This window comes from Ostrea edulis, chromosome 1 (assembly GCF_947568905.1).
Source record: "Ostrea edulis chromosome 1, xbOstEdul1.1, whole genome shotgun sequence".
In the NCBI taxonomy this organism is placed as follows: domain Eukaryota; kingdom Metazoa; phylum Mollusca; class Bivalvia; order Ostreida; family Ostreidae; genus Ostrea; species Ostrea edulis.
The window spans coordinates 112145815-112164898 of NC_079164.1; the positions used below are offsets into that span (position 1 = coordinate 112145815).

The 19084-nt window shown below is 35.4% G+C and overlaps 1 protein-coding gene across 1 annotated transcript in view; it reads left to right on the plus strand.

Annotated features, from left to right (window-relative positions):
• Window positions 1-11947, plus strand: part of LOC130048698 (cell adhesion molecule 4-like) — a 66134-nt gene extending 54187 nt beyond the window's left edge. Inside the window, exon 3 of the mRNA XM_056145723.1 lies at window positions 11628-11947. Coding sequence (XP_056001698.1) covers window positions 11628-11947 — 320 coding nt within the window. The remainder of the gene's footprint in view (window positions 1-11627) is intronic.
• Window positions 11948-19084: the final 7137 nt, after the last annotated feature.

Genomic DNA, 19084 nt, shown 5'->3' on the forward strand with positions numbered 1-19084 from the left:
AAACCATAAAGATTTAACCACCTATAATACTAATGATATGCAAGTCTAAAAAGATGTATTTTAAAATGTTTTTTAAAAGTATTCAAATTCTGACAATGGCGGAGGGTATCAGGCAGATAGTTCCAGAATGTAGCTGCTGCCACATCCAAGCGCCTGTTTCCATGTGTGGAGGTTCGACATCTAGGTCTAACTAATGTCGGTGAATTTTCAGATCTTAGGGAACGATTTGGTTGGTAAACAGTGATCACCTCCTCACCTCCTCCAAGTATTTTGGTGCCATCCTCTGAATCACCTTATATGAGTAGAGGATAATTTTGTATTGGCTGCGCCTGTATTGGCTGCTCCTGTCAATAGGAAGGCAATGTAAATAAATCAGCACAGGAGTTATGTGATCACTTCTCTTGGTACGAGTTATGATTCGTGATGCCATATTCTGTATCTGCTGGAACTCGGTTGTGTTAATACCGGAAAGAAGAGCATTGGCGTAGTCGATCCGAGATGTCACGGAGGCACATACTAAGGTCTTGCACGCATCTTCTACCACAACGCAAGGCACCCTCTGTCAACAGTCGTCCTTGATGAAACACTTGGTGGTAGAAATTGGGCATAAGTAACCTGGTGGGGTAATTATTATTAGGTAGAATATTGATGTCGTCTTGATTAAACGTTTTACTATTGTCTAGGTTATGTCCCACACAGAGCACACCATTTTGGTCGATAAATGGTGATAAGGTAAGGCGTGGGTGTTCATTTGATAGGGGTAGTCCATTTTGAATGCTTTTTATGACATCAATATATGCTTCTCTCTGTGGTGTCTGTATTTTTGTAAGTTTCACTCGAATCTATAACACGGAGTTTCAAATGTTTGTAAATAAACTTTTTCAGGCACTTTACTATTCGAACATGGGATTTCCATGTTGAAAATCTTGATCCAATCTTGTGTACAGCAGGTTTTATATCGTTTTGCTCAGCCTTCTTGCATGTAATCTCAAGTAGAATTTCACAGTCTTTGCTAGGTTCCACTTATGGGTTTTACTCAGAAGTGTCACGTTCAGGTAACACTGTGTGTGGAGGTCCTGTCAACCACGTGCTTTTTGACAAACGACTAGCGTCTACTGATCTTGTAGCTAGATCTTCTGGATTCTGTTCTGTGGGAATGTACGTCCACTATTAGGCGCAAACGATATATGAACCCGGCTCACTCTGTCCGATACATAAACATAGAATCAACGAGTGGTATTAGTCAGGTAACCAAAAACAACTTGACTGTCTGTGTAGAATCGGAAGTTTGTCTTGGACTATATCAGCTAGTTTGACTCCAAAAAGAAAGTTAACTCTAGGTTCTGAATCATCGGATCCGAAGAGTTGGAGATAAGCAACGATTCCAATGACGTCTTTGAACGCGTCCGAAAAAATGTGTATGACACGAGTGAGAGTACCAAATTTCCCCGGTTCTTAGAATGAATTTGGTAGTGGGTCATCCCAGGAAAACGAAGGTATGCCGAACAGAAACTCTTTCATGAGCAATTTCCCTCTTTCAACCACAGGTACTAAAAGCCTATGGGATCGTACAACTTCCCATATCTATGTAACAATATTCCATTGTCATCTGCATATGGTGTTTATATCTCTCAGGTGTTTCAAAACACAAGAGCTTGGCCAGTTTTTAAATCAAAGCAAGCTATTGACAAACAAGTTGATGGTGCAGGGGTTCTAACAGTCTCGTTAAAAGTCAGCATTTCTCAAATTCTATGGTCGTTATAACGATCTAGTTTGCCAATACAACCCATCATTGGGCCAAATGGTGTGTAACGTGTTTCATACCTATTGTTAGGCCGTTCTTGGAACACTGATTTTGACTACGGATAACTTCGTTTACCTGATCAAGATATAGGGCTCACAACGGGTGTGACCGGTCAAGATGTTTACTCCCCCCATGCGCCTGATTCAACCTCTGGTATGTCCAGGGCTCCATGTTTGCCCAACTCTTCATTTTGTATTGCTTATAGGAGTTATGAGATTGATCACTGTTCGTTATCTTCACCTTTCACAGTGGAGTTATCATTGAAATATTTCCACGTCTGGCGAATGGTTTAACGTCCTTCGAAATGTACATAGATAAGGTTTGATATCTCATGCAAGTCCTAGATTTCCCTGCATCCGTAAAAAGATGTAGGTTACAGAAAGCGTTTGCTATGTCATTTTGAGAGAAATGAATAATAAAAAAAGGACTTGTCGTTGGATGCAAATTGATACAACCTCATTTATACATTGTTTGTTGTGTCCGCTTGATAAGATCTACAGCTTCTTATGGCATTTTGCATGAAACCAACCATCATCAACGTAGAAGTTTTGATGGATAAACCTCTGGACCTCAGGGTCCGCGTTTTCGACTGCTTTTCGGAGAGCATGCATGACCATGGCTGGGGAAGAACTGTTTCTAAAAACTTGAACATTCATGTTGTAGTCTATCAGAGGTTTTGAAATATCTTCTCTTCATGCCACAGAAAGAGCAGGTAGTTCCTGTGTTCCATTCACATGGGGCAGTTATGGAACATATACTCTACATCTGCAGTGATCACAACAGCTTCTTTCCGGAAGCGCAGCGGGATTCCCAAAAGACTGTTATGTACTGCCAATCCTTTCAGGATTACCTCATTGAGGAAATTTCCATGGAACTAGGCGGGAGAGTTGAACAGTACCCTCAAGCTGTTGGACTTCTTTTAGGGTGATGTACACTAAATCATGGCAGGTTCCAGGTCTCAGCTACACTGTCTGTCACATAATAATAATAATAATAATAACAATGATAATAATTATAATAATAAAGAAAAGAATACCCAAATATGCCCCTGTTATTTTGAATAAAAGTTCAAAATGTCATCATGATAAGGAATAGTTTAGATCTTCTTTATAAAGCCACTGTGTTTTTTACGCAAAAATTCATGCATATTGAAATTATAACATGCAGAACCCATGACAGTCGTGTTATTTTTGCAAAAGTTGATAATATCCAACAATATGCTCCAAAAATTAGTATACCCCAGGCCTTGATTTAAAGCTGTTTGACGTGTTTCATGCAGATTGTTAGGCTGTTCTTGGCACGCTGATTTTGACTACGAATAACTCCGTTTACCTGATCAGGATATAGGGCTCACAGCAGGTGTGACCGGTCGACAGGGGATGCTTACTCCTCCTAGGCACCCGATTCCACCTCTGGTATATACAGGGGTCCCTTTTTTGCCCAACTTTCTATTTTGTATTGCTTATGCGAGTTATGAGATTGAAGACTGTCCGTTATCTTCACCTTTCATTAAGTTCTGACTAAGGGCCATTTTGGCTATTCGTGGCTCTGATTCTTAATATGGCGCCTTATATAAAATCATTTGAATGTAATTACCGAAGAACTGTTCTTTTGATGTTGGAGTATTGCAACATAATGTTTTGCCGGCTCGCGTTTGCTCAGTTCATGGTGAATGTCGATCCATAGACTGGGGACGTTTTTTATTTTATTTTAGCCATCCTCTAAAGATAGGACACATCCACAGAGAATGTTGGAAATGCCTCTCCAGTTCGACGTTTGTAGCCTCAGTTATCCACCTTTCTTGTAAATTAAATCGCAGTATGGCTAGAACTGGGTTTACGACGGACGACGAATCGTAATAAGCGAGCAGAATGGAATGGGTCGGATTCTCGTTCGGACTCAATTTTAGACACAATGTCATATAGTTCATACAGTTTTGCACTGTCTTTATTGGTCATTTTGGGAAACTTGGTAGTTTATTTTTGATATATAATCTCATAACTTCAGGATTTGTAAAACTATTATTGAGACGCTCCCAAATACATGTTCATTGTAAAGCATAGCCAGAATTTGATGCATTTGCATTTCTGATACATTTTGCTGTTTTGCTGTTTTGTTGCCAAGTCAGTGGATCAATTTAAATCAATTTATTCCATAACAAAGAGACCAAGTTCACTGAACGCATTTTTAAAAGAGGATTTCGACGATGGAAAGTTCTCTGGATTGTCATCATATGTATGTCTCTTTGAGATAATATCCTTTTTGGCAAACACTTTGGCAAAGTCGGAAAACATGATATTAGTATCACTCTTTTCACCGATTGCTTACAACTCTGGAATATATTGTTTTATATTAATTGAGTGGTCCTGTGTCACTGAGTTCTTAACCGAGCGTGTTTCCATATTACCAACATGTGGTTGATATGATTTTACATCCACATTCAGCTGCTGAGTTGATTGGATGCCATCCTTGATCGGAAAATGATCTGTATTTGGTGCAAGAGATTTTACGTACGATTCTGTACGCTGACGAGTATCGACTCCTGATATATCGTCATGGCCATCGGGTGGGACATAATTTTCACCTAACTTATATTTTTCCGTATACAGCCTCTATATTGCACTTAAGTTCATTAAGTTCCCTTTTCATATTCAACACCATCTTGGAGGCGCTTAGTTCGGATTCTTGTTTCATAAGCAACGCTTCCTCTTGTGCATATTCTAGGCAAGGTTGTGCTGAGCCAAGGTGCTCAAAATGTTTTAGCACAGCTTCACTTAGTTGTTTAACAGTCCCAAGTGATCGTAGACTGGAGCGTGACTACATCGAGAGTGAAGGCTGTATCGAGGCGACTATGTTACATATTGCTTTTCGGATGAAATCATTGCTCTATGTTGCTCAACGACACTGTTTATATTCAATTGAAGTGCTTCAATACTGTGTCTTTGTATTTCACTTTCTTCAGCAACTTTTGAATTTCTTTGACTTACTAGGTATGACATAAACTTATCACAAAATATTTTGTTTGTTTGATATTCGTAGGATTGGTTAACTATATATCGTTAACCGATTGGTGACTGTATTATCTGCCATAATACTATCCATCTCATTGCGATCCAGCCTCACCCTCCAACACCTCCCAAATGCACCAACATAGTGAAGTTGAAGTGTGTTGTAGTAACATACATATGCTCCGTATGAGACGTATGGGTTGTCCCATGGTTTAAAAATAAATAAATATAAATAAATAAGGACCATCGTGTACCAACACATCTGATGACTGCGGTACTGTCTTTTGATGGCCGGACACATACATGTGGTCGTATGTCATAAATCATAATCAAATAAAGAAGTAACTTATATTTTACAAAACTAAATAAAAAGTAAAAAAAATTAATAAAATGAATTATATTTTTTATTCATATAATAATTTTAATAATAAATTTTATTTAATTTATTCAATAAATTAAAATTTAAAAAAAATTGATAAGTAAATTAAAATTAAATAATTAAAATATGTTTTATTTATAATAAATTATATTTTTTATTTATATAGTAATTTTAATAATTAGTAAATATAAAATTAAATATTTTAAATATTTTTTCATTTATTTGGATTCTAATAGAAGGTAATAATTAGTAATCGCACGAGTCTCCGTCCTTCGTCCAAATAAATCAAGATACACCGAAATAAATATACCATAATTATTACATAATTAGTAATATTAGTAACAGGTAATAGTAATAGGGATGTAGGTATGTATATACATGTGAAATAACTAAAATATATACAGAAAAGAAGTAGGGTAGGGTCGGGAAAGAAAATTTTGATAATAGAGTGCCACTAGTTATTACTTTGTTAATCATAAATTATAAAATTATGCCAGACAACAATTTTGAGATCGTCATCAGGCAAGAAGTTTGAAGTCGTCGTCAGGTGCTACACCTCAGACCCTGTACCATGTTTCTGTAACTGGATCCAGTTCGTAGCACGACATGGCTCCATAATTCTTATTCGATAGTATGTATTATGTGTATAAAACTGAAGATGCATAATGTAATAATTGGTGAGTTAGTACTAATGTTAAAATTGTATGACAGATAAAATATTAACCATAAGAAGTGGTATACTTAATTACAAAACATATAGATTTAATTAATTAATGAAAATACAGAGTAGATGCAAAATCACAAATCGCATACATCCAACAAGCTTACATATATTAAATATAATAGTATGCAGCAGGCCTGCATACATACAAACTGTGACATTGCATCTAAATGTTTGTCATAAAAATAGAAGTTTACAAAATAAATACGTATAATAACATACCTGAATTTTATGTATGTTTACATATACATGTACTTATAATATACCTGGATTTGATGTAAAGCTGCATTTATACTTTATCATACATGTTTATATAAACTAAAACGATAAAAACGCAAAGTTTATATTCCTAATATTAATATGCTACGATACTTATATATGTAATTGTTTACATACTGATAAACATATAGATATACACGATAGAAAACCCGAATTATATGCTTAGTTGTTTATATAAGTATAACACATGCAGTTGTTTTTATAGCGAGCGCAGCGAGCCAGCGCGGAGCGCTGGCTCGTACTGCGAGCTCTAATGACTAGAGCGCGGGAAATAATCCGAGCTAAATCTCAACCTCTAACAAGAATTTTTTTGACGCCAATCCCAGAAGTCCCTCGTACAAAATGGCGGATGGTTCGATTCGTAAAATAATAATAAAAAAAAATCTTTGAAGTATTACAAACCTTTCTTGTTTGAAAGGAAAGGATGACAATCATATTCTTCCCCCTTTCTTTTTCTTTTTAAAATATTGTCGAAAGAAATGTAAACAGTCACGTCACAACTACCAGGCTACGTCACAATACGTTCGTTGCATTTCCCGCTGAACTGGTTCCTACATTGGCGAGAAGAGCAAGACAGTAATCCTACGTATTGACAGTGAACCAGATCAGTTTTCCTTGTTTTCAATATAAATTTTTTGAAAATGTATTCAAATATGCTGCGCTCGCCCCCAACGGTCACACCGTAATCATATTATTAGTAAACATATAAAAAATTAACGGTAGAATAATGATGCTTAGTGGTTTCCATACTTATAAACATACGAAATTGTTTACATATTTGTAAACATGCATATAAACATACGAAATTGTTTACATATTTGTAAACATACATGATAAAACCTTAGTTATACATATAAGGAAAACTTTTTACTCACCAACCGGAAGGAAACTTACGAATGATATTGGAAGCTACAAATCATGCAAACTGAAGATGGCGAATGAATAGATTAGTTACGTGGCAGCCGCTGTGAAGACGCTCATACAATGTAATTTGTGACGTAATTTGTGACATTGTGACGTTTCATCCACGAAACCGCTCATACAACGTAATTTGTGTTATTGTGACGTTTCACCCCCTGAAACCACGGTACGATGCTCTATTATATCAATAATAAGGAAAACAGAAGGTTAAGTTAATGAATGCATTGAATACTGAATAAGCTTAAATTATATGGAATTATAAGGACATGTAAATAATTAAGATTTTAATAGTAAAATAATTTAACATAATGATATTTAGATTGGAATTTTTTTTTTAATGGAATTATAAGGACATGTAAATAATTAAAATTTTAATAGTAAAGTAATTTAACATAATGATAATTAGATTGGAAAAAAAAGTTATATTATTTAATTTAATGATAATTTTAAGATATAAATTATATGTATAAATTACAGTAACTCAACTCGTTTAAAAGTACTGTCAAGAGTGTAGAGTAACTGTCGCTATTAAAATTATTAAATAAATCAAATCAAATAAAAATTATTATATTAAATTTTCTTTATCAATTTTATTAATCATTTATAAGTTACTTCTTTATTTGATTATGATTTATGACATATGACCACATGTATGTGTCCGGCCATCAAAAGACAGTCCCACAGTCATTAGACGTGTTGGTACACGATGGTCCTTATTTGTTTATATTTACTTATTTTTAAACCATGGGACAACCCATACGTCTCATACGGAGCATATGTATGTTACTACAACACACTTCAACTTCACTATGTTGGTGCATTTGGGAGGTGTTGGAGGGTGAGGCTGGATCGCAATGAGATGGATAGTATTATGGCAGATAATACAGTCACCATTCGGTTAACGATATATAGTTAACCAATCCTACGAATATCAAACAAACAAAATATTTTATAGTCATTCGAATGGTGATTTATTTTCTGTATTGTTTTGTCAACACTTCCCAAGTCTATTGGATTTTTCACAACATATTCACAAATATGTTCAATATCAGTTTTCACTTTTGAAAACTTGTGATGGAATGCCTTGACGGTCTCTTCATACTGCAAGGTTCCCAATTCAGAGAAACTTCTGTCTTGTCTAAGTCCTAGATCAAAGTGAGCCATAACGAAGATGAGTGAAGTTTCTCCTAAGATTTTCCACTGTAGATGGTTGTAAATAAGTTGACGCTTCTTGCAAGTGTAAGCATAATCATCCACAAACATCGCCTTCCCAAGGATGGAAAACTAAAAGCACAAATACACAGAAATATAGCACAAATACAATATAATAATTCAATACAGAAATACTCACATGAAAATAGTATCCAAATTTTACAGGCATATTTAGTAGGTTATGTTTTCGTAAAAGTAAGTTAAACTTCGAGATCAAGGTCACGGAGTCAAAAGTCATGAAGTGGGTTTTGCCATACAAAGTATATACACAAAATATGAATGATCTACCCCCGTATATACTCGCCTATAAGTCGGATTTTTGTGAGTTAATGTTGGTCCTAAAATATCTGCCCGACTTATAGGAGTGTCCTAAGAAAATTAGTATTTTTTGGGGGATGGCGTAATGTACAGCCTAGTATTTCTTAAACTACGAAAACATGGACGAAATAAACAAAATTGTAACTGTTGAAAATAAAAAGTGAAATATCGATGTCATATTATTGGAACACGGAAAAATACGTAATACCATTGATATGAAATTTATTTGCTTGGAAAAAATATTAAATATCGGCACATTTCTCAAGATATTATTTAAAAGACAGGTAAAAACATTAGAGCATTGCTTTGAAATTGTCAACCGATTCTTGAAAACAGTTAAACCGACTTATAAATGGGTCAATGACAATTCCTTTCAAAATAACCTAAAAATTATGCAACCGACTTATAGGCGAACTGACATATAGGCTAGTATATGCTGTAAATAGGTCAAGAAATATTCATTAAGCGCCATACAACCCGAAAACTCACAGCTTTAAATGATTTCGTTTGTTACCGTCGGCATGTTAGGAGCCGGTAAATTCGAACCCTGTTGCTATTGGTATCTATTCATATTTTCGTTATAAGTTATGTATTCACTCTTCATTTATAATGAACATGAATAATTAATAGAAATTAAAAAATATAGTTTTTGTAATGTTAAAATAAGCTCTTGATTAAGGAAAATGCTACATAAGCCTAGTGTGGTACGTGACACTCGTGTGACAAGGAAGGGGACCGGACCAAATTATTGAAAGTCGCATTGCCTTGAGTTTATATATTTGGGAAAAAAATCATTTAATCGAACTGGGATGATATATTATCTAAAATATTCAGTTACAATATTTGTGGAGTTATTAGTACACATCTAGACATTACTGTGCGAGTATGGAAATGAACCGGGATTCCAATTGATTAGCTACCTGACGTGGCTACGTCAACGAACGAAATCATGAGAAACCGCGAGTTGTCAGGTCATACAGGCTAAAATGAATATTCAGAGATATGTTTGGGCACAAGGTTAGTAGGAAAATATGTAAGGAATATTTTGATATTAGATTCACAGGACGACAACACAAGAAAACAACGATATCAGGCTTCAATTGTGCACAGATTTTTGTGCACCTTAAATCGAAGGTTTTTATAAGGGGTGGATCTGTATCTCTCTGATCTGTCCCAATATTTTCTCAGAAAGATACAGTTCTGCAGCTAATAGACAACAGACAGACAGGCGATGGATATCTCATCAGAAAAGCTCACTTGAGCCTTCGGCTCAGGTGAGCTAAAATTGATCTGTGTAATTGTTAATTAAACCATGTACAGTGTAGCAGATAGTCACAATTTCTTAGCATGAATTGCAGTATTGTGTTTTTAGTTTGTTATATTCTTAATTTTGTTATTTGATATTTTGGCATAATACTTTGTCATTTACTAGTTAAGAAATGACAATTCTAATTCCTCAAACCGCGTAATGTGTTTAATTGTGTCAAACAGAGCACCACCCTATCAGTTATCCATAAAGTTTATTGATTTTAAATGATTTACATATAAAACTACGGAAGCCGATAGGTGCCATGGTATAGAATTAATATTTATTTAACTGGCCAGTTAATAAGTGGCGGCCGCCAGATAATAAGTGGTGGCCGCCAGTTAAATTGAGTGGCGGCCGCCACATCCATTAAGTGGCGGCCGCCAGTTAAATGAATTAATACCCTGGCACCTATCGGCTTTCGTATAAAACAGGGTAACTCACTGGTTGCAGTCATTTTTATTTTAACAACATACAATGTGTAGTTGAAAAACGCATTTTTGTTGGTTGAACATGATGCAATCCAAATAGTTTGTTTTCTCCATCCGCTAGAGGACACCATTAAAAGCTACGAAAATCGTGCTAATGCAGCCGAGGGTTGTAGAGAAGCGGAGGGGATCATAAAGAGTTGCAACAGCACTGCAAGTGGAAAGCTGTATCATTAGGGGGTCGTATCATTAACGGTTTATACTGTAGACCGTTAATGCGATAATTTAGCATGAACATGTTCCTCTGGTTTCTCACTAAAAATAGCCTCTTAAGGGGCATTTATTTGTACATTTTGATACGATTTCACTGATATTATTTTCAACTACACATTTACGTTAATTTTCGAAAGCCCTTCACCGGTGTTGGTTGCGTCTCCATATGAGTGAAAAATTCTGGAGAGGGACGTTAAACAATCAATCAATCTATCGGAATTTATGGTTTACTACATGGTTCAGTGGGTTAGGTCGACGACTTTAAAATGTGAAGATGTTTTCGTTTTTTTAAACGACTGGGTTTGAATTCTTCACGGACAATTGCTTTTCATAAACTATATTTTTTTTCATCTAGATTTTTGTAAAATTGAAACACACTTCTATTCTTTATAAATGTTTTATGTTAAATTTCGGTTTATTAAAATGTGCCGAGTTTGAAATAAACTTCCAACCTAGACACTGTTTCGTTTGTTTATGTTGTGAACGAAGATGTGAATGGGACTCATGACAAACACGCCGAATACAGCATGCGATTCCTGTGTTTTATTAGTGAAGGTTGCTAACGAGAACTTGTATGCTTTTTTCTGAGTGAAAGGAGTTGATAAAGGCAAAATGCCTTTTCAAAAAAATGTGGGGAACTTTGCAAAGCTTTGAAAGAAAAAGACCAAACAAGTAAAATAACATGTTCACTGCAAAACAGCTTGAGTGCTGCCATCTTCAAGATAACAAAGTACAAAATCATAAATTTCATGATTGAAACTATCTTAAAAAGTAGTTACTTGGTAATAACATCGGCCAAAATAAAATAGCAGATGTCCAAGATAAATATCTCGTCAAGTGGTGGTAGCTTCTCTGGACGAAATAATCAAAAGTATGACAATGACTGATAGTATTATGAGTCTGAATTCTTTGTTGGTAAAATGTAATAATGACAGTACTAATATTGGTGATGATAATAGTGACACGTTGTTATTTCAGTGCCTGTCAGTAGTGTTACACTGTCACCATCGTCCAGTGTAGAGGTCATTGAAGGAACGTCCTTCACCTTCAGCTGTGTATCAAAAGCTGCCAGACCAGCAGCAAACATAACATGGTACAAAGACGGCGTGTTCGTGAGTGAAAGCTCATCAAGCACGTCAACGAATAACCTGCTGTACGATGTGACCAGTGATCTTACGTCATCCTATCAAAGAATGGATAATGGAAGCAGGATATATTGTACTGCAGTCAACATAAATGGAGACACTTCAATACTGTCATCCCAAGCTCATCTAAATGTTTTATGTAAGTATGTGTGACATTTAAATATGTATGTGGACAAAGAAGAATAATCTAAAACGTATATTTTGATTGATGGATGGGTTTCAACAATATCAAGAAGGGCTTGAGAGATATCCCGATCAAGGTAAATTTAATACATGAATAATTTTTTAATTCAAAGAAAAGGAGCATATGAAAGGTGAAGATAACAAACAGGGACCAATCTCATAACTCCTATAAGCAATATATAATAGGGATTTGGGCTAAAACGGATCCCTTGACACACCAGAGGTGGGACCATGTGCCTAGGAGGAGTTAGCATCCTCTGTAGACCGGTCACATCCGCCGTGAGCCCCTATATCCTTCCTGTTGGAAATGAAGTTGATATGACAAAATGAATTGAACTATTATCAAATATCACTGTGTTTCCCTTGAAAAATGAATATCAAGGTGGTGTGGACCTTAGCATTACTTTACAAACAGATGTAATTTTCAGCGCTAGCAACAAATAGTTCGAAAAACATTTGTACGTATTACATGTTCAAATGCATAATTTCTGTAAAAATGACTTTTCTACCGTCGGTCAATTGAATATGTAAATTGAAAAGCAACAACAAAATGACTAGAAATACAACATAATTTCAACAGCGATATTTCACACATTCAAAAATTCCTACACGCAGTCAGAATATCACCGATCATAATCATAGGTCAAAAACACTGGGCCCCGCGGACTGAAAGTTCACGCTTTAGCGTGGACATAGAAAAGTCGGTGTCTTTGAAGTTGCGGTTTCTGTGTATTCTATAACAGTTGCATGGACTTTTCAAATCCAAAGATACATATACAAGTGCACACGTGTCCACAATCGGGAATCAATTGATCGACGATGGTAGTAGATCAAACCACATGCCATAGAATTTCAGGGTTGTTTAACATGTTTAATACACATTTTCCCGTGGTTCTTAAGCAGCAAGCGTTAGCTGATTGACAGATAGAGCATGTGTACCTCGTGTGTAACAACAGAAATTAGAAATTCAAATTCAAGCATACATGTACATTTACACACGTGTCCACAATCGGGAACGAACCGAAAATATCGTGCATCGCCACATTCAATGTTAGAGTGGCTGTATTCATTTTTCACCTTATTGACAAAACCAAGAAATATGTTTATGAGTTTCAAGAAAATTTGTCATAAAAAGTTTGAAAACCAAACTACACGCCGTAGGATTTCCGTTTTGTTTTTAAATACACATTTCTCCGTGGTCGGCGAAAAATGCACTTCAAGATGATATTGTACACTTTACAATTCCCTACACTGATTTGAAAATATTTCATTAAACTATGTTTAAATTCTCTTTGGCAAATCTATTGGGATTTCTGTGACGCAAGTAAACTTTATTATATTCATTACAAAGTAAACGGACGGCGCAATGAAACACCAAGACCAAGTGATTATTTCAAGAATACGCATCTTCATTCAAAATTGACGCATTCTAACCTACTAAACAGATAACTTCAGTCTGAAAGTATATCTTGTGACTGTCCATTAACTATACATCATATTCGTTTTGGTAATGTGCAATCAATGCAAAAACGTTTTACAAATATTGACAATCATTATATTATACAGTATTTACAAGAATGCGATTTTTACAAAAGAGGTTGAAAACTTTGATATTACACATGTTGATTTACACGAAATGATCTGTATTTTGACCTGTATATGTATTTCTAATTTTTATGAACGTTGGATGAGACGTTCAAGCAAGGGCGGATCTAGGAATTGGGCTTACGGGGGCGCAACTTTATGAGGCAGGGGGTCTGGGGGTCGCATTGAGGCTCCTGGATTTTATAGATTTTATAGGGCTTGACATGTCTCCTATTTAGTCATTTGTACTATTTTCTATCCTTTTTAATAAGGTAAACTTAATAAAATGACGCATATCTTAAGGGCTTTGGGGAAAAACTTAAGTTCTCCCCATAAAGTAATTCAATAAATTAGATTTTGTCATTTATTTCTCCTGGAGTGGAAAGAATTATTGCTTCTTTTATCGTTTAGTACATTTTTCTAAACAAGACGCCACGATTTACCTTAACTTTGAAAATTTTAGGGGGGGGGGGTTGCGCCCCTTAAATCCACCACTGCGTATAAGGGTGCTCCATATCAAGGATCGAGCCTCCTTGGCACGCAAAAGATCGTTTCTCTGATTTTCGAAAAAAGAGTAGGCTCTGTGGGGGCCGTTTTGGAAACTCAAATACTCACACCTAAACATATTTCAATTATTTAACCGCCATAAAATGGCTGAAATATTGCCTAAACGGTGTAAAATCTCAATCAACCAATCTTGAGCAGCGAGTGTCAGCTGATTGACAGATACAGCACGTGTACCTCGTGTGTAACAATCAGTACATGTAATGAATAAAATAGCACTTAAGTCTTCCTTTACTAAATAAATAAGAGGTACATGGGCCACATCGCTCACCTGAGTCACCTTGGCCTTTATCTGAAGACTTTCTATAAATATTTGCATGTAAAACCTTAGTCCCTATTGTGGCCCGAACCTACCCCTGGATGGCATGATTTTTACAAACTTGAATCTGCACTATGTCAGAAAGCGTTCATGTAAATGTCAACTTCTTTGGCCTAATGGTTCTTGAGAAGATGTTTAAAGATTTTCTCTATATATTTCTATTTAAAACTTTGATCTCCTCTTGTGACCCCAACCTATCCTCGGAGGCCATGATTTGAACAAACTTGAATCTGCACTATGTCAGGAAGCTTTCATGTAGATGTCAGTTTTGGCCCAGTGGTTTTTGAGAGGAAGATTTTAAAAGATTTTCTCTTTTTATTCCCATGTAAAACTTTGATCTCGTATTGTGGCCTCATCCAACCCCCGGGGGCCATGATTTGAACAATCTTGAATCTGCACTGTCAGGGAGCTTTTATGTAAATGTCAGCTCCTCCGGCCCAGTGGTTCTTGAGAAGAAGATTTTTAAATGACTCTTCTATAATTTGGTATTTTTGTGATTATCTCACCTTTGATGTGAACACACGTGAAAGCCCTTCACCCAAGGATGCTTTTTGCCAAGTTTGGTTGAAATTGACCAAGTAGAAGATGAAAATGTAAAAAGTTGACAACGACGACGCCGACAGACAACGGACAAACTTTGATTAGAAAAGATCACATGAGCTTATGAGCTAAAAATGATTTTATTGCATTTTAGATTCATAATGTTGAAATAACTTTCCATTATATCCGATTAATATTCAGTTCGACTTTTACAGCACTCATTGTGTAGAATCAATCATACTCGCATTATATATGCACTTCTCTGGTTTTTCTTTTACGTGATCTTAATTATTTATAGAAAAAGTAGACCCCATGAAGTTTTAGTCAAAATTGCTCAATTCAAAAGAGAGAATAAAAACAATGAATTCTTGATATTCTGTTCATGTCGCTAGAATAGAGTATCACTGGTTTTCCTCTTCTTTTTAAAGATAAAAAAAAAAACGTGAAAAGAATTTAAAACATTAACTACAGTTTAACGTACTTATATCTTTTTATATTGTAAAACTCGGTCGTTCCACTTGCTCGGTAAGCTGTATGACAACTCTCCGCAATAATGTGACCTCAATATCCTAGATGTTACTCATTTCTCTGTTACATTTCTATATTTTCTTCATTATAGAATTGTCCTTATTTCAAATTCATTTGTTGTTGTTGTGTTTTATGTTTTGTTGTTTTTTGTTTTTTTTTTGTTTTTTTTTAAATTCAAGTACATGTATATGATATGGACTTAGACATAGCTTTATAACAGCACCATGTGACCATATCTGCACTGGGATGTCGACAACACGTAAATTAGGTAGAATTGTGCAAACATTCAATCAGTTGATCAACAAATTAATCCAATGCATCAACAAATGCATGCGATGAAAAACGTAATACGTCCCTATAATTCCGACCGGATTTTTTACATAGCGACTGCTACTAACAACAACGCTAAGTAAAATTCAAATCATGATTCTTAGAAATGGTGCGTCAATGAAAATACAAACGTCGTGCAATGTTCTTGACGTTTATGTCGTTTTCTGCGTATTATGACGTTATGTCATAAACCAATTATGAAAGTTGTCACAGAATAATCAAATATTTGCAGATGTTATGTACAAACATTCTTATCACAGGCAACAATCCTTGGTGGTTTTCGTATTTTTGTTGTTTCTTAGTAGCTTTCATTTAAGCACCAGCGCTTTTGCGACCAGTATAGATTGTTGAACACACAGTTCGATTTATATAACGTTCGTTATCATTTGTACATGTATTTCCTAAATCATCCAAGTTCTCGTTTCCGTAATATATTTGCATTTTTTGAATTAAAACAAGTGCGACGTTGCGATCCGGTGACGAACTACTAATCCTATTATCATCATCTTGATTTATATTTCAAATATTCGGAAGAGTAAAACGAGGGAGAAAATAAAGCTATATGTAATTATAGGTAAAGAAAGGTGAACGCTGATTCACTATTTGGGACTAGGCAATTTCATATATATTTACGTGTTTAAATATAATTTAGTCTCTAGGACAGTAACATTCGTCATTGTAAACCACAAACTTACATACAAAAGATTGTCATAGCTGTAAAAACAAAATGAAAATGTTGTTTGCGTTGATATGAGCACGAGTATGCTAAATTTCTTTTGTATATATTAACTTCTTGGCTTTTAAACACTGTTAACAAGAGCTATGATTTAGATTAGACGAATTTGACTCCACTTTTGGCACTCTGTTTTTCCCTAAAATAGCTCTAACAAGTTTATCGTTATTTCGGATTTCAAACATTTCGGTTTAGCATCCCAGAAGATACATTATTTGTCGAAATGCACATCTGGTGCAGCAAAATTGGTACCGTATAAGATTTACATGTATAAAAAGCAGCAAAGTCCATTTATTTAAGTAGATGTCATGAAGTATAATGTATCGTTTGATATGACAAATGAAAAACTGCTAAACATGAGAGTAAATTGATAGATGAATGATGATAGAGTGTTAAGTTATCTGCTTACAATTGAGTTTAAAAAAAACCCAATCTACTGATTAAGTGACCAAGGTGCTCACATAGAGACAAGCAGCCACCGAACAAGGGTACATTTGACAAGTAAATAACTAAGTGACCAAACATCCACCTAGCTAGATGGGAAATTGATAGGGAAAATGGTTAAAGCATTTATTTTGTAAATATCATTGGTTTTTGTATAATTTATCACATTAGGAAGTGTCTGGTATATCTGTATATTTTGTATTCAGTATTGTTTAGCAGTGTAAGACTTCGACAAAGCGAATACGATACGATCCCAACCATGTATGCATGTTATAACCCCCCCCCCCCACCGCAAGCAAGATGTTTCGCACCTGTCTGTTGGTCAGTTGGTACATCTAGTGTTGTCCACATTATATATTTTGGAACCTTTCCTTGATACAAAAAGATACCTCTTCCGCTGAAATAGAGAGAATGGGGAGGGGTTCCGGTGATGAGAGCAAAAAGGTTGGAATAAAGGATATGATATAAATTGAAAGTAGTTTCCACATGATAAATATTTCATATTTACTCTCATCAAAGCTATATATATATATATATATATATATATATATATATATATATATATATATAAACATGAACTAATCCATCTTCATTTTCTGCAAAAGAATTTGGCCTCATTCCTCACACATGCTTAAATAATGCATATGTTCACAACATTTCCTATCGCGAGGGGATGCTCTGCTTAGCGGTGCTCTTGTTAAAAATAGTGCTACTTATACGACTTGACATACATGATACATGTAACATGTTGTTCGTTACAACGATCTAGTTTGCCAGTTCAACCTATAAATAGGTCAAATGCTGTCGGACGTGTTTCACACATTGTTAAACCGTTCTTAGCACACTGGTTATACCCGCACTTTCTAAAGAAAGTTCGGGTATATTGTTTTTATATCATATACCTAGTAGTGTATCAGCCCTGATACACCTATCTTGGCTAGGGTGAGACAGCTGCAAGTAGGTAGGGCTGTCTCGCCCTAAGGGCCGATAAATCTCTGTCTCGGCCCGTTGTCAAGGGGCTGTCTCGCCCTCAAATTTCAAATGGCTATTTCTTCTTTAATCTTTTGAAATCTAACATAACTACATGAAAAAATGATGTTAGACACAATTTGTTTCAAATATAATACTTTCTTCCACGACAAAATTTAAATTTAAGCAGGAAAATTAAATAAAAACGTTTTCCAAAACAGCGCTAAATTGTAGCGAGTATCTAAGCAAGGGGGGGGGGGGGTGGTAACCCAAATAACAATTGTTTATTTAGAACAATAACACGTTTAACTTCATTTCAAAACAATCAACGTTCTAGGCGACAGATAACAGTAGGAGGATTATGGAGGGTGATACTAAAGCATTTTCAGAAATTCCCGGTCCTAATGGAGATAAAATGTCAATTTACAGCAATTTTGATGTAGAAAACTGTTTTGAAACGAAGTGAAATCTAAAATCCCGAGATCGAGAACTTGGCAATAAAACGAGAAAAGTAGAACCATTATCTTCCGACGTATTTCAACGACTTATAGATGCTAAACAGATGGCAAACGGTAAAAAAAAACCCAAACTTACTTCAATATAAGGCAGCAAAATAGCAGCATCAGATCTGTAAACATTCCCGTTCATACGATGACGCCACGTAAACAAAGTTCTACAACTCTTACAAATTATATGAAATATTAAAAACGGGCGAGTTTGGTAAATCCGAAAAAATAAATAAAAATAATTCACTTATTTCCAATTTTAGTATCAATTAGCAAGCCCATAGGAGCTGCTTAATAGAATGTACATGAACAACACAACGATAGATTTGACGAATTTCTCAGTCAAGCAGTTCAGTTAATTCTATACCACATGAGGGGATGTGGACCCATAATTAATCATCCAATTATGGTGACCAGCAATGGAATAAAGCTACAAAACCCAAACTTCAGTATGTTTCACAATACCAATAGTACTGGAAACGTAACCATTAAAGTAAACTCACTGAAGGAATGAAATAGTCAAATATCGTTGTACAGTATATCATGTATTTATGCTTGTGTCAACCCCCCCCCCCAAAAAAAAAGGGGGT